This window comes from Electrona antarctica (assembly GCF_951216825.1).
Source record: "Electrona antarctica genome assembly, chromosome: 22".
Classification (NCBI taxonomy): Eukaryota; Metazoa; Chordata; class Actinopteri; order Myctophiformes; family Myctophidae; genus Electrona; species Electrona antarctica.
This window is the reverse complement of record NC_136805.1, coordinates 41216591-41234094: the sequence shown is the minus strand read 5'-3', so window position 1 is coordinate 41234094 and position 17504 is coordinate 41216591. Positions and strand designations below refer to the sequence as shown.

General features: G+C 43.2%; 1 protein-coding gene across 1 annotated transcript; it reads left to right on the top strand.

The window, feature by feature from the left end:
• Positions 1-609: 609 nt before the first annotated feature.
• LOC306915251 (uncharacterized protein) lies at positions 610-5029 on the top strand. Its single transcript, XM_079492536.1, has 11 exons — positions 610-670; positions 1361-1508; positions 1638-1711; positions 1957-1990; positions 2109-2192; positions 2379-2470; positions 3332-3449; positions 3542-3649; positions 3789-3950; positions 4056-4229; positions 4390-5029. The coding sequence occupies exons 2-11, from the start codon at positions 1499-1501 to the stop codon at positions 4614-4616; spliced, it is 1083 nt and encodes a 360-aa protein (XP_079348662.1). The 5' UTR covers positions 610-670; positions 1361-1498; the 3' UTR covers positions 4617-5029.
• The last annotated feature ends 12475 nt before the right edge of the window (positions 5030-17504 follow it).

Here is a 17504-nt window from a genome sequence, read left to right as displayed (position 1 = left end):
AGTGGTTGCACAACAAAAAAACAGTACTCGTATCAGTACTTGGTATTGGCGATTACTCAAAATGAAGTTGTTGTACTCAGTCAGAAGAAAATGGTATATTAGGAGTATCTACCGTATATACATTTATACTCATTAATCTTCTTCCCCTTCTTTGTTTTTCTTTCTTGGAAAAATGACACGATGGGAACTGCATAAAAAATAATTTAATTTCATCCACTTTTTTCCTGTAAAACTGATGTGACAGTAAATTGTGTTTGTGATAACACTAACAGGATGGGACTATATCTGGTGACAGTCTACAGCGCAGCTTCTTAGAGTGGACATACTGTCGGTGTGAGAAAGAGAAACTTCTAGACATACAACATTTCTCCTGCCCAGCCTGCCCTTCCAAAGTGGCCGCCATATCCATTGACGGAAATCGAAAGATGTACCGGTTCAGTCGAACTACAGGGTATTGGTTATTTAATTACTTTCATTCAACAACCATTTATGAGCCAATGGATGTCAAACGCAATATCAAAAGAGCTCTTCTGCATGGATTCTAATCTAATCTATCTCCTTTTAAATGTTTAGAATGATTGAAAAATGTGCATTCTTTGAGGGTGCATTTTTGGCAAAGGACAAGGAAGTGGCTGAATTTGTGGAGACTGTTCGGACTCGAGTCCAGCCTGTGAGTTGTGCTTATAAGTTGATGGCAATAGTGATTGTATAGGTGTATTGATTAAAATATCTCTCAATATTAACCCTTAAGATACAGCAACACAGCTAACTTATGGTGTCTGCACACTCGCCTGACGGGACTCCCTTTTTTGCTGAGCCGATTGTTTATATATAACTCCATGGACTAGATCCAGACGGAGGCCCGGCGTCTCAAGCTAACTTGAGCCACGTGAGACACCACCGAGCGAGTTGCCGTTGCGAAGTTCGCTTAGCTGACTGAGGGCTGTTCGAGGTGCGACCCGATAGTCAGAGAATAGTACATTTTCTGGCAAGAGCGTTTTCCCCATAACCTCGCCCGACTAGTAGCCGGCACTGTGAAACAAGCGTCCCATCAGCACCCATCGACTTCCAGGCTCCTCAAATAAAGGAGTCCCTTCTCCCGACAGCAGTATGCCTTGTATTCTTGCATAATAAAGTTAAATGAAAAAGCGTTCCGAGTTCCCACACAGATGTATACAGTGACTTAGACTTGATTGAAAGAACATTTACAAATGTTAAATGTGCAGAGGGAAACTGTCCACTTTTATTGACTAATTCAAACTCTAAAATACATGCGGGCTCTTGGATTACAATATCCTTTGTTAACTTTGAAGAGATGATTAATGTGTCCATTTGTTTTCTTGTGAACATATTTGCATAGGTGTCAGGCAAAGGTATCTGTGGAAAGTCGCAATGGAGAGCTGCAAGAGAGACTTCGAAAAAGTCTGCTTCCAATGTGGATGAAGAGGGCGTGGAGGTGGCTGTGTGTCGTCATGGAATATTGTTTAAGGCACTGAACATGTTCAGAGGTGAGATATATGCATATCCTCTTTTCCTGCACAAAGAGCTGGCGATGGCATACAATATAGACTTCATATGCACAGATATAATGTGCAAATACTACCCGTACTTAAAAAGGTTGTGTCAGTCCATTCCAGATCTGCAACCATTATTGCAGAATAAGCCATTCCTGTCGGTCATGCATGCCAAGAGCCACGCTGCCAAATGTGAAGTAAGTTAACACACACACACACACACACACACACACACACACACACACACACACACAGAGGGTGGAAGTGGCTCAGGTAGAGAGGCTGTCTCGGAATCAGAAGGTTCCAGGGTTGCCTTGCATGGTTTCCTATGCCATCGGTGAATGTAAAGTTGTTTGGATAAAAGTGCTTTATAAATGCAGTCCATTTACCATGATGAAAATGAGCGAATGTGACTTTTCATTGCACTACAATTCTTTTACAGGTGCAGTGGGGTGGATGGAATCAGGAAGGAGCAGGTTAGTTTTCCAACATGCAGAGAGAATGAATATGACTAAATAAACTAGATTATTTCACTGTCTGTGAAATATATCTGACATACAATGTTATTTGGTTTTTACCTTGTTTTCCAATTAGGTTTGACTGTTGGTGAGGAAGTTGAACAGGTTAATTCGTTTTTGTCACGTGTTGCACTGACAACAAAGTACATGACCAAATCTGGTAAGAAAATAATGTTCTCTGTAGTACAGGATTTTTTTAAATATTGCATCAAGTAGCTTATTTACTCTTGCTCACATCCAATAAGTCAAGAAACTTGACAAATACAATTGTTATTGTTATGTTATATGCTGAAATCACTCTGCATTGTAAGAGTTTAAAATGATAAATGTCTTCTTTCATTCATAGCTCGGACAGATATGATTACCATACAAGCACGAGGATGGAATGTGAGGAAAAAGAAACGCCTACACAGTTACCTCTCTCGAAGATATGTCAAGGTACTATACACGCAATGTTTATTTTTGATTTTTTTGATTCACTAACAGGGAGCACTCTCTTAAAGTGGGTGATGGCAGCATCAAATCAAAGCTATTTATAACTGTCTAGTTACATTTCTTATAGTAGATATGGTACATTTATGATCCCGCAGGGGAAATTTAGGGCACGTTCGGAAATACCGCACCGGAGCACACTCGCATATTAGTTTGCATTGCACAGTGCGCTATTTCCGAACGCGCCCTTAGTCACCCAGAGGCGGCACAGCACTTAAGGTTGTACAATTACAGGTAAAGAGTATGGAAAAGTAATGTCGTGAAAGTGCTCACAGCAACAACAAAACTGCATTCAGCAGTACTGTTGAACAATGTTTTGTTAACCCATTCTGGGCGGGAACCCCTTTTGGTGTTTTAAGCATTATGTTATACTATTGAAAGCTATTGAAAAATGGCAGATCTACAAGCTCGTAGCGTGGCACCGAGTGCCACGCTACGAGCTTGTAGATCTGCTATTTTTGAAAAATCTTGAAAATGCTTTGCTTATGGAGAGTCCCTGGAACAACATATTTTCAGATGGGGGTCGGTGGCCAATTTCATATAATTCTGGGGGTCCTTGACATGGAATTGTATGAGAACCACTGACACAGAAACAGGTTTTTCAGAAAACTGTCAGGGTTTAGAAGGCATTTGTAGAATCTTGTGTCAGGTCTAGAATGTGATACATGACATCCTGTGTTTTATACACTCCAGAGGAGACAGACAACAACGGTTTACTGACTATGTTTACTGAGACTCACAACATATTCTGAATTTTAGTAGAAACTGTAAAGAAAATTCTAATTCTACCACTAATATCCATTGCAGATCATAAAGAGAACAATTGATGCTGAGACAGACCTTCACACAAAAAAGAGAGATCTGAACATCACAGATGAGGAGCTTCTGCTGTGGATTGAAGATGTCAGGAACTGGGCCATATCAAGTATGCACTGCTTCTAGCTCAAAATAATGAAGTGTGGCCATTCTGGACTATTTGAATGTGCGTTTTCTAACCTCTGACAATGTAATCAACAGCTCCAGATGACCTCAGTCCAACTGAAGGAGCTACCGGGCTGCAGCATATGATGGAAAGCTTGGCTTTAAGCATCCACCAACGTCAGAAACACAAATATAGTCAGAATGGTATGTTCAGATCAACTAAGTTTGTACATTGCTCTTTTGAACAACTGGTTGTTATTATATTGCACGTTAAATCAATAAGACAACATGTTGTTAAAGCTTGGATCGATGTTTTACAATTTTCTTTTTATATTTCTTTCAGACAGCAACAAGGCCCGGCAACGCATTCGTTCTAAGATTCAGAAGGAGAAAAAGCAACTGGTCGAGGCCATTGCTCTCTACAATGGTCTGGTTTCAGAAGAAGAGACTGTTGGTTCAGTTGACACTGTCCTTGCAGAGGGGCATTTATGGCCATGGGACAATGGTATGTATCTTTACAATCAACTTGTGTGTATATATATATGAATACAATATCTGTGATAACACTGTATTTAACCTGAATTCTTACATCAATCTTGTCTCATTGCAGCACATGACATTTCATTAAAGACGAAAAAGATGGTTTTTGACAAAGTCATGCTGCTGCATCGGCTGCGAGAAGAAGACCCCATTCTTGTTCAAGAAATGCAGCAACACTGGCTGTCGCTTTGCACCTACTCTAAGCGCCTGCAAGAAGATCTCTCTAGCGACATAATGAAAGAATGTAAATATATTGATACACGTCATGTTATTTCATATGTTAATATAAACAAACAACCATAGCCTGCCCTGCACTCATCACAAAATATTATTGTTTTATTGATTTAAGAAATCATACATAATCACATTTGATGAAAAAGTAAATGTATCTTTTTCTTCATTAGGTCTTCCAGCAGAATGCACAGCTCTGGAGGCTTATGAGGGACTGCGGTGCATTATTAAAGAACAACTGGATGAAACGAGAACCTTGATGACGGAGGTGCACGCTGTGTATAAAAGCATTGTTGACCGAAGTGTCCTGCATCAAGTGGAAGAAGTGGAGCAAGAGGAGGAACAGTTTTTGGAATATATTATGGACTCTAGTGATGACAGTGATACTGACAGTGACTAGCAGTGGTGGACACGTAATGGTTACGTTCCACTGTGTTTCTTGTGTGTTGTGTTCTGTCTAGCTCTCTTTCCCTCTGTCACTCTCTACAGGCCTGATGTCCCAAATCATCTCAATGTTCAGCCACCAATCCCTTCATCAACTGTGATTTCGTCCCCATTCATCAGCCTCTGATTCCCTAACTCCTTCAACAATCATGCTCCAAATTTCAAGCTGTGACTCCCCAAAATAATCATATTGGAACTCGGGACCCCACACCCTGACAAACACTTGGAATTGTAGGAGTTGAGACATTACATTTAGTTTCACTTGATTCCACAGATAAATATTGTGAAAATGTGTACACTTTGTGTTGGTTTGTTTACTGTTGAGTGAGAAAATGTTTTAGCCCATTAATATCTCTGCTGTCGAGAAGAAACCACCTAACTCCAAAATATTTATTTTGAAAACAAAGCAACACTGCCTCATATTTTAATTCAATTACTTGCATGAGAGGGGGAGAGGTGGTGGAGTTTAGCAGACAGTTTGAGGGTCCAATGGAGTTAAGAGGTTTTGTTATTTTTAGTACTTTCCATTTTTTAAACAACAGACGTAAATGGTGTACAATAGATTTATGTAAAAGAAAAGAGAGATTTTTTAGTTAGGTTTCCTCCTGACAGCAATGATCTGTAAAGGTAGTTACATGTTGATGTGGTGGGTTGTGTTAAAAGAAATAAATGTTGATTTTTCTTTGGTCAATACATTTCTAAAATGTTTATTTTGTGACGAGCCCATATATGTTAGTAATGGAACATAATAGGTGTTGTGTCGAATTGCATTATAAGGATGGTTGAAATTCAATTGAAAGAGATTCACATTTACATCTTCATAAATGGAAATGTCTCAAGTATTGCATGGCAGAAAATCCATTTAATAGACATTTTAGCTGGAGGTGTCATTACCTCCCATACACTTTTGAGTGGCGCTGTTTTGACCTGCTGGCGCCATTGACCAAACTAGATAAGAATTAATACTATCATAATTCATTAATGATTCTATCTTGCTACATGAATTAAACTTTCATATTAGATTATTGTGTCATTGTTCATTGTAAGTGAGGGGGGAAAAACAATGGCAAGCAGACGTTTAGTTGTGTTCTACTCTAAGGTTGTTATCCAGTCCACATGGGTTCCATAAAATAGATTTAGCTGTCTTGATTGTGCATGTCTCAAATGGAATGATATAAACCAATGGTTCCCAAAGTGGGGTCCTGGGAACCCCAGGGGTCCTTGAGGGAGTTCCAGGGGGTCCCCAACTAAATGATAATTTGGAACCAAATGGACGTTCCATTTGCACACTCCGAGTTAAATTAACATCGATTTTACAATATAAATGGGGGGTCCCAGAGATAAAAATGTCATTAAATTGGGGTCCGTGTCAAACTGGGGGTGTTGACATTATACAGGTTTTGCTAGAGCTGTAAAAAGCTTCTCTTATGGGGGTCCCTGGCATATCTTTTCAAATGGGGGTCCGCGGTCTAATTCGTGTCAATTTGGGGGTCCTTGACATGAAAAGGTTTGGGAACAAATGATGATAGCTATTACTCCAACGAAAGCTTAACACGTTACAAATGACAATGTAATGATACTGATCTGCTAAATTTGGAAGAAAAAATAAAACTCAATGTGCAGGCTATTGCAATCAATTCATAAACAGATGAAATAATACAACAATGCTGATTTATTTATTTATTTCCATTTTCAATTCATCAAACCATTTAACGTTTAACATGTAACATTTAAAGACATACAAATAACATATCAAACAGAACAAATAACAACAGTCAGAAATCAGAGGTGGAATAAAAACACATTACATAAAGGTGTGTGGGGGGGATGAATGAATGATTTACGCTTCATAGAGTTCTAAAGGGATTTCCCTGTTTCATCTCCAAATATGTTTTGCATCACCAAATCATTCCTTATTGCTAATTATTATTATTATTATTATTATTATTATTAATACATTTTAAATGCTGTAAGCACAATTCATTAGGCATATTGCTAATTAGTATTATTATACAGTAAATAAACAAAACAAAACGTCAGTTATACATCAGAGGGGGGAAATAAAAATATTACAGACAGTAAAAACAATTATGTCACGTTACGTGCGTCATCAAATCCCGCCCCTTTTCTGGAAATCAGGAAGGGGATCTCCTCTTACACTGACGCTGAAACATGATCAAAAACGGCCGCAATACGCATAAAACAATTAATTATTGCTAATTATTATTATTATTATTACATTTGAAATGCTGTAAGCACTATTCCTTATTGATAATTACTATTATTATTATTATTCATTTGGATCGAAAGTGCTGGAGGGACAGCAAAATAAACAAAACAAAACGTTGTATGCAAACGTTTTCTGGCTATCATTAAAATGAATGCAGATAAGCAAACGTTAAGACCGAACGTTTTCACTGTGAATTACGTTCGTTTGGTACGTTTTCTCATTTGTCAGAAACGTAATGTAGTAACGTTTGACTTGGGCGATAGGGTTGCGCAGTCACAGAAGCACTACATGCTGCCCAGGCTGCTTCCCACTCTGCAGTCCTGATTCTCCTAGACCTATCGGCGGCATTTGACACAGTGAACCACCAGCTGCTCCTAGGCACCCTAGCTGATCTAGGCATCGGCGGGACGGCGGAAGTGGTTCTCCTCCTACCTCTCTGACCGGACTTACCAGGTTTCTTGGAAAGGTTTGCTATCATTCCCCCGCACCCTCCAAACTGGGGTCCCACAGGGATCTGTACTTGGTCCCCTCCTCTTCTCACTGTACACTAAATCCCTTGGCACCATCATCTCTGCTCACAATATATCCTATCACTGCTATGCCGATGACACACAACTGTTTCTATCCTTCCCCCCCTCTGCCACCCAGGTAGAAGAACGCATCACTGCATGCCTGGCTGACATCTCACAGTGGATGTCTTCCAACCACCTCAAGCTGAACCCAGACAAGACTGAGCTTCTGTTCTTCCCAGCTAAGTCCTGCCCTATGCGGGAGCTAACTATCTCCGTAGACAACGCCCTGGTAAAGTCTGTCCCGACAGCCAGGAACCTTGGTGTTGTCCTGGACAGTCAGCTCTCATTCAAAACACACATCACAGCTGTCACTAGATCCTGTAGGTTTACACTCTACAACATACGACGAATTAGACCGTTCCTCACCCAGGAGTCAGCCCAGCTCCTAATCCAGACAACAGTCTTGTCAAAACTTGACTATTGTAACTCCCTCCTTACTGGCCTACCGGCATGTGCACTTAAGCCCCTCCAACTGATCCAAAATGCCGCAGCCCGCTTGGTCTTCAACCAGCCAAAATTCTCACACGTCACCCCCCTTCTCCGCTCCCTCCATTGGCTCCCGGTCGCTGCCCGCACAGAATACAAAACTCTGATGCTGGCATTCAAAGCAACCAAAGGCATGGCCCCTCCATATCTCACAAGTATGATCGTACCCTACAAACCCTCCCGCGCACTCAGATCAGCCAACGCAGGGAAGCTGGAGGTACCTTCACTAAAAACGCCGGGACAACGCTCCACACGTCCCAAACTCTTCTCCCTTCTGGCTCCAAAACTATGGAATGCACTTCCCATCACAGTCAGAACTGCAGCCTCACTCCCAATCTTCCGCCGTAGTCTGAAAACCCACCTCTTCAGACTCCACCATGGCCCGTAGCACTTGCCCTAGCCTAGCCCCTTAGATAGCACATTATGTAGACTTAGATAGTATTTTAAACAGACTTATAGCTTGTTACGTAGACAGCTCTAGAATTGCACTTTATGTAGTCATAGCACTTTATAGTACACATGTATAATATATTATATAGTATAGTATGTATAGTTTACATAGATACTCCACTGTTACGTTCTTAGTCTACGCATGATTCATGATAACTACTTTTATATATGTGATGTATGCCATGCTTTTGTTATTGCTTAATGTAAGTCGCTCTGGATTAAGAGCGTCTGCTAAATGCCTAAATTGTAAATTGTACATTTACTCACTGTACTTAAATACAATTTTGAGATCACTCAACATGACTATCATGTCCAGAGCTGGTATTAAGTACTTTTACTTAAGTAAAAAAAGTTCTTCTTGTTTGAGAGAGAGAGAGTGAGAGAGAGAGAGAGACATTACTCTTCATTGATGTCTCATCCAGCATGCCAGCGGGCTTACGGTCGCAACAACAATACAAAACAAAATGATGACGAATGCGTGCAAAATGGGAAAAGCGTTCTCTAACATGCAACACACCACATGGCATGGAACGCATAGTCAGTCCAGCTGCTCGTGTTGCTTGTGTTTCATTCCAGGAAGCAGCATTTGGGATAAATTACATGTTTGCACTTTGCACTGCTGCAGCATTGCACTGCTCCCTCCCTCCCTATAACTGCTGCTGGAGCCAAATTAATCGCATTTCATCCTCATGGCTCTGCCTTGGAGGGGACTTTATACATTGTTCTTATCGTTGGCATGTCAGGAAAGATGGGGGGAACCCTTTTTTCTTAGAGAGAGAGAGAGAGAGAGAGAGAGAGTGAGAGAGAGAGAGAGAGAGAGAGAGACACAGCATACTTAATTATCTATGTGCTGTGTATGCAAACGAGATAGTGCTTTGCAGTGGCCAATAGTCACTTTGAGTGGCAGCGTGCTTGACCTCCGCCATATTGGATCTCAAAATGTCAGCTCCGCCATACGATACACATGCCCCATGCAGCTGTCTGTCTACCTTTCTATGTCAAACAAGTCTTTCACATAATAGTTCCCCCATTCCCCCCCGCCACACACACACACACACACACACACACACACACACACACACACACACACACACACACACACACACACACACACACACACACACACACACACACACACTAGCTGCACTAGTCATGTCACAGCACTGCCCGGCTTTGCTCATCTGCACTGAGCTACAATATTCAAAACGAGACGACAGTGCATATTCCTATTAATTAACAACAAAATGTCAGAGCCTCACTAAAAATACACTGAAAACAAAAAGAAAGTTAAGTCTCAAGGTCGATTTTGAGCTACCCGGGGCAGTGTATATATAGAAAAGACTCGTTCGCGGGGCCTTCTGGCACCCACCCACCCACCGTGGGACGACGTACGGCGGGCTTTTAAGCAGACGCTCAGAGTTATATCAACGTCTCGCGGCGGTGTGTTGTGTCTCCATGTCCTGTCCGGGGGCCGGCGTCCGTCCGTCCGTCCGTCCCCCCGAAGACTATTAAAGATGGAGTGCCACAATTTTTGTACACCCTGGAGTTGTTTTTATGTGCAATGGTGTATTAACTTTGTATTTAGGGTTTCTTCCTGGAAGCTGAACCCTTGACAGTCAAACGGGCCAATGAAATAAACAGTAATATAGTGACATCACATTATCAGCCCCTCCCCTAACCCCTCCCCCTTTATCATACAATTACAGCTGTGGGTGCGGCTTCAGTTCAGGTGGATCACCACCCATCACCACCCACCAGGCAAACCAGGCATACTTAATGAACTGGTGGGTGTGCCCACATAAAAACAACATTTTAACAAAATACTGTACACTTTTTTGAAAGAATTATACCTCCTTATATAACAATAAAACCTGAGGATCATGTTTTATTGTGGAAAAAAATCACGGCACTCCATCTTTAAGGCTCAGCTGACTCCCTTAAGGCCTGTTTTCGCTTCACCCTTTTCACTGTTGTCACAACATGACATCGCCGTTTAAGCCCTTAATGGGCCCCCTCGTCCCAAGACTAAACACAAGGTCACACATAGGTAACACACACACACACACACACACACACACACACACACACACACACACACACACACACACACACACACACACACACACACACAGCACAGCACAGGGTGTTGGCCGGACAAAGAGTAGCCGAGAGAGAGAGAGAGAGAGAGAGAGAGAGAGAGAGAGAGATACAGAGAGAGAGAGATACAGAGAGAGAGAGAGAGAGAGAGAGAGAGAGAGAGAGAGAGAGATACAGAGAGAGAGAGATACAGAGAGAGAGAGAGAGAGAGAGAGAGAGAGAGAGAGAGATCTTTTTTAAACGGCAGTATAATATTATACTGTATACTGCCTTGTTTTCCTCAGTTTTGAGTGACCCTTCTTTTAGGAGATATTTTTTTCTTAATGAAGTATTTTTGTTTTGTTAAAAGAGTCCTTTGGGAATTTTGAAAAGCGCATGATTATTCTGTCTTTTTTTGTTTAACCCTGTAAGACCCGGAAATATTTCTACTTGCAAAAAAGAGATTTCAACCTTACTACTACTTTGTACTACTATGACTTATGTTAAAAAACAAATAAAAACTAGACTAAAATGTTAGGAAGGGACTAGTGGACAAGATATCCAGCATAAGTCATTTTACACTTGGGTGCATGCTGAAAATAGCTGATCTACAAGCTCACAACGCGTCGCTTTGTGGGCTTGTAGATCGGCTATTGCTATTTTCAGCATACAAGTGTAAAATCAGTCATTAAGACGGCATCAAGGCCCGCCAAAACACATTTTAGTCGACTAAATCAACTGTAGATTTAGTCGACTAAAATCTTATGATATTTAGTCGGCTAAAACTAGACTAACACTACAACATTCCAGGTTGACTAAATTGTGACTGAAACTAAATGAAAACTATTCAAGAGACTACGACCTAAACTATAATCAAAATGTGCTGCCAAAAACAACACTGCTCAGTGCAGGCAACCAGGACAGAGCTTCCCACCGGCAAACAAAGCCACACAAACCTTGACACACACAGAGAGAGGGAGAGAGAGAGAGAGAGAGACAGAGAGACAGAGAGAGAGAGAGAGAGAGAGAGACAGAGAGAGAGAGATACAGAGAGACAGAGAGACAGAGAGAGAGTGAGACAGAGAGACATTGTTGGCGCTGCCAGACTCTGCTAGTCCCGTCTGGAACCTCACCCCTCCGCGATAGTTGAGGTCTCGCTTCGTAGGGTGCCGGCGGAGTGTGACACGATTTTTGAGTGGTGCAAGCCACTCCCTTACGGACTTATGTGTGTGGGTGCCTGCCTGGCTGGCTGGCTGGGTAGGTATGAGCATGAAAACAGCATGGTTGTTTTTCACCACCTGTGCGCAACCTAACACACACAAACACACACGCACATATTAACTGTATATATGATGATTTCGGGTGTGCCAGTACAGTACAGTGACAGTACAGTACAGTAGAGGGTACAGTAGAGGGACCGGCACACAGTAACTCTGTCATTTCTCAACCGTTTCGGACACATGGTCAAGAAGTGTGGGTCATGACCGAAAGAATAAGGTCACGAATGCAAGAGGTCGAAATTAGTTTTCTTCGACGGGTGGCTGGCATCTCCCTTAGTGGTAGGGTGAGAAGTTCAGTCATGCGAGACTCGAGAGAGACTCGGAGTAGAGTCGCTGCTTCTTCGCCTGGAAAGGAGCCAGCTTAGGTGGTTCGGGCATCTGGTTAGGATGCCTCTCGGGCGTCTCCCTAGGGAGGTCCTCGAGGCACGTCCCACTGGGAGGAGACCCAGGGGCAGACCAAGGCGCAGTTGGAGGAAACACATCGTCTCGCTTGCCTTGGAACGTCTCAGGATCCCCCAGGAGGAAGTCATTAATGTTGCCCTGGAGAGGGAAGTCTGGAGCAAAGATGGATGGATGGAGTTCCAAGACTATCTCACGCTTCTTCATTGTGTTTATACCACCCGGGAGTCTCAAACAATGAATTACAAGAAAAGCGATTTAAACTCTTGTTTCAACCGGTTGCTTAGTTTCCTCTTTTTTTTTAACTCTGCTGACACCCAACGACAAAGAACCTCATCTCGGAGCTACGTATAGAGCTCAGCTATATTATAGTGGAGGGAGAGCACAACATCGACTTGTTTCGGCACGTGCCTGCAGCATGTGGCCAACTATAAATCAGGCTTACTTGACTGATGGTATACCCAGTTTAAAGAAAAAATATGGCATAACAAAATATGGCATTTACAAAGACAAAAAACCCACCCTAATCCCTATTAGTCAACAGTGATTATTTTTTATTATTGAAGAAATATGGAATATGAATCTAATACTAATCACTCTCGTCTTTCAGATCTTCCTAAATAAGATGAATGGAACGACCGCTACACAGACACTCGTTCCAGATGCGTGCGTGCGTGCACTCCTCCCAAGATCGAGTGGCTTTGATAAATACCCATATGTCTAACACGCGGCTCATGTATAGCCTGCCTCCGCTGTCTTGTCGTCTGTGGTGCAGGGAATTCAGCCCGGCGGCCCTCCAAAAATGACTACTCAATGTGTTTCGTCGTGCTGAGTTCAGCAGCCGCTGAGACAGACGGCGAGACCTGGCTAAGCTCAGCGAACGAACGAACGAGCGAACGAACGCACACACGACTCTGGGGTGTGATTCAGTGTTGATTTTGACAGCAAATTTTGATTTTGGTTTTAGTCAAGTCTCTTGAATAGGTATACATTTAGTTGTAGTCGCATTTTTGTCACCTGGAAGATTTTAGTCGAATAAATCTAGAGTTAATTTAGTCGAAATGTATTTGGGCGGGCCCTGAATGCCGTCGTAATGACTGATTTTACACTTGCTGAAAATAGCAGATCTACAAGCTCACCATGCGTCGCACTGATATTCTCAGCATGCAACAAAGTGTAAAATGACAGGATCTCTTGTCCACTAGTCCCTTCCTAACATTTTAGTCTAGTTTTTATTTATTGACGAAATTGTCAATATATATAGTCTCAGCTTTAGTAATTAGTCATCATAGCTTAGTTTTCATTTAGTTTCCACGTAGTCATCGTTAGTGGAAAAAGGTAGTCGACGAACATTTGTTGTCATAGTATTAGTCGACAAAATCAACACTGGTGTGATTCCTGCGTGCGTGTGATACGTGTCTGTTTGCTATAGGTTTTTCACCAGTGGTGGTAAAGATATACTCAAATGTTTTACTTATCAATACTGCAAGGAGGTATAGGGCCCACACACCATTCTTTAGGCAAAGTAATTATTTTATTGAAGAGAAGACTTAGGCCTGACTCACACGGTCGCAACAGACTGATGTATGCTTGTTGTATGAGATGTATAGCTGATGCAAGCTCACAATGCATTTCCAATGGGAGTCACATGGTTTGACACAACATTTGTGTTGTATGAGGGGGAGGGCGCAGTCGAAACACAGCCGAAAGCCAACAGTTTGTAGTCCAAAATGTGGACTACAAACCATGTGACTTCCATTGGAAATGCATTGGGGCGGCCATGACACTTCATACAACAAGCATGCATCAATGTTTTAAAGGTGTGAGTCGCCCCCTAGCAATACATTCTCTGTTACAAGTAGTTCGGAAAGTTCGGAGTAAAAGTGCAAAACTATTGTGTAAAAAAGACTTCTGAAAATAGCAGATCTACAGCTTGTAGATCGGCTATTTTCAAATGTATATATAGGGCTGAAGTGGGTAATGTATGTTCTGTAATAGTAATCGAAATCTACAAAGTAACTAAAGTTTTCAATTAATTGTAGCGGAGTAAATGTACATTATTTTCCTCTGAGCTGTATAGTGGAGTAGAAGGAAAAGTACTGAAATGTGCAAATACTACAGTAAAGTAAAATAATACCTCAAACTTGTACTTTAGTAGCCTACAGTACTTGAGTAAATGCATTTACTTTACATCACAGCGCACGCCTCTGGATGTGATACACCGCGTGCACACGTGTGTGCGCACGCGTGCGTGTGTGTCTGTTTGCTTGGTTTTTCCACCCACCAAGTCCTAATGGAATGATTGATGGCTGTGAAGGGCCTCAGCGTTTTTGGGGCCATCATGAGGGCTTGTATCACACAGACAGCAGCCGCCCGCAAGCCGTGCAGCGCTCTGAGTCTGATTAACTTGTTTACGCAGACAAGACAGAGAGAAGCGGGACTTTACGGACGTGGGCGGACGGGGAGAGAGTCAGACTGACAGAGAGAGAGAGAGAGAGACAGACGGAGAACGGCTGTGGCTGTATTAAGAACAATAACGACAAACTAAACTGTGCCATCACTCCTACTCTGTGGATGATGAGTTTATAGGAGAGCAGCTCTGTTTTGTATACGACCAAATGCAAAGAGTTTCTGAATCTCCTTGACATGTTGTTCTAGTTATTTTTAATATCTCTGCTGTCTGGAAGAAACCACCCAACTCCCAAAAAAAAATCATTTTTCAGGAAATGGAAAAAAAATAAAGAAAGAAAAAAACCAAGTGGAGTTAGGAGGTTTTTGTCAAAGTGCTATACAAGTTTTTATATTTTCCATTGGTTCAATATTGTTTTAACCAACACACATACACGTTACCGGTCCCCCCGTAGGGGTTCGTAGATTGGTGTTAGGAACCTCGACTAGGAATTTATTTGCAGATCTGAGGGTGCGGGTGGCGATTTTGTTTGGGAGGGTTGATTAGTTTCTGTAGGTAGGGAGGAGTGTGTCCGTTTATGCAGTTGTGAGTGTGTCTTTTTGTTACTTCTTAGGACACGCGGTTGTATTCATTTAATTTGTCATATTTGTATTTATCGTCGTCGTCGTTGTTATTGTTGGTTGTCATGGCTGCCAGTTCTCGCCTGATGTTGTGTGGGAGTTCAGAGTGATCCAGACAGTACTGAATATATGCTAGCTTGCACAATGTCTTAAGAGAAGGACTCAAGTCCAAAATGTACAGCGGGTTGCACACTCCCTGTAATCCTCCAAAGAGGATGATACGATCTCCCACCATGCAACAGCACATATTATACATTGGACAGGGTCCCTTCCCCTTGGGCTCAACCTTCTTCCAGGAGAAGGTCTCTGGACTGAATCTCCACAGATCATTGAGGTCCTGCCTATTATTATCGAAGCGACCAAATATGTACATCTCTCCATTGTAGGTGAATGCTGCATGACAACAGCGTTCTTTTGGATGAAGCTGTGCAGAAGGTGTGCTCAGCCAGAGGTTGGTGTCTGTGTCAAACACTTTGATGGTGTTGCTGTGGTCCCTCTGGCCCCCCCTGCCCCCCCTCCCAAATACAAACATCCTTGTCCCGATGATGCTGGTAGAGTTTCGTGCCGAACCAAGTGGTTGAGTTCCTCGGGTGTTGATTAGAGACCAGACCATTGTGCTGGTGTCCAACTTGTACATGTCATCACTGCTTGTCACAAAGTTGTCATCTCCATAGATAAACATGGCCTTCCCCAAGACACAGGTTGAGTGGCCACTCCTCCCCTGTGGAACAGTCCCAGAAACCCTGGGTTTGAACCACCTGTGGGCGTCGACATCAAATGCATAAAGCACACTGTAGAACTTCCCTTCCGAGTGCTTGTTCAGGCAGCGTCATCTCCCGCGGAACACCAATAGTGTTCCTCGGCGCCATCAGCCCGACACCCTAACCATAACTGCAAGCACGACACAACGTATGTCGGACCAAACGCACTGCCGCGGAAGTGTCATAACCCCCCCCCCCCCCCAGTTACCCCGGCAGCTGCCCGCCCCTTCTCCCGGCAGCGCCGCAGCCGTTAACCGGCAATTACGGCGGCTGCCGAACGGAGCGACAGTACAGCGGAACGGAGCTGTCATAATCCATCCACCTACTCCGGCAGCTGCGGCCCCTCCCCCCCAGCCCCCGGGGGGGGAGGGGCCTGATTGCCGCTGCCGTGGAGAATGCACTCGCTCTTTCTGGTACCTCTGAGACTCCTTTTCCGCCGGCGTCTCTGCCTTAGATGTTAAAAGTGCGTTGTCCGCACAAAGTTTACCATGGACGGACAGCAATGTTTTTATCTTCTGATTTTTATCTTTCTGTCGTTTTTAGAGGGCAATGGCAACGCATTCTCACTCCAATGGTGAGGTTCTCCCCCCACTCCTAATTCTCAACGAATCTCTATGATTCAAAATTCCCTATAATCAGTAACATGTAGCCTCAGCCTGTCATCAACAGCAGAAAGCAAGATGGGGGACACTACTCTGGTTACTGTAGACATGGCGCATGTCACCAGACGTGTAACTAGATGTCAGTGGGCCCCGACGCAGGCTGATCAGTGAGTGCCCCAGACAGCACCCCCACCCCCCGCGCACGCGATTGCCGGTGAACGTAGCCCAAACGGACAGTTTTTCGCTAATAAACAGCGCAGCGGGGCACTGTGGCGGTACCTGTCGCGATTGTAATCAGAGCAACAGCTGCAGCCTGTAAAAACAAGCCCAAACTGCGTGTTGGTTTATAAACAGCGGGGCACTGTACATTTGTAGTTGTGATTTGTGAACGTCCCTGGCTGTCGGAACTCGAGACTGGGAAAGCCCACTGCCTACTCGCCACAGACACTTCTGACTTCCTTCACGTTATTATTGGGAGGCGGGGCACGTGTGTGCCTATGATGTGTGTGTGTGTGTGTGTGTGTGTGTGCTAGCAGCAGCCACACCACCAGGCTCCGCCAAACTGTGTTCAACTCGACTGTTATCGCATCTCTGTATATGTTTATACATTTATTTTACAGACGGCACGGGTGGGCGGCCTTGTTCCCCCCTTGCCTCTGGGCCCCCACGCAGTCGCGTTGTCTGCGTCGCGCTAGTAACGGCCCTGCATGTCACCTTTGGACTATCAGGCACTCTAGTAATGCATGTAGAAACAAACATTGATGTATGTGTTTGGTGTCTGTGGCATATTATTGTTTTAAATATGAAGTAGCCCTAAATTAAAGGCTTTTTCACTAAGTTCTTGCTCGAGTGTGCTTGAAGTAGTGTTGATTTTGACAGCAAATTTTGATTTAGTTTTAATCATAGACCGTCATATTTTAGATATCTGAACTGCTTTAGTTTTAGTTGGCAATGGTCA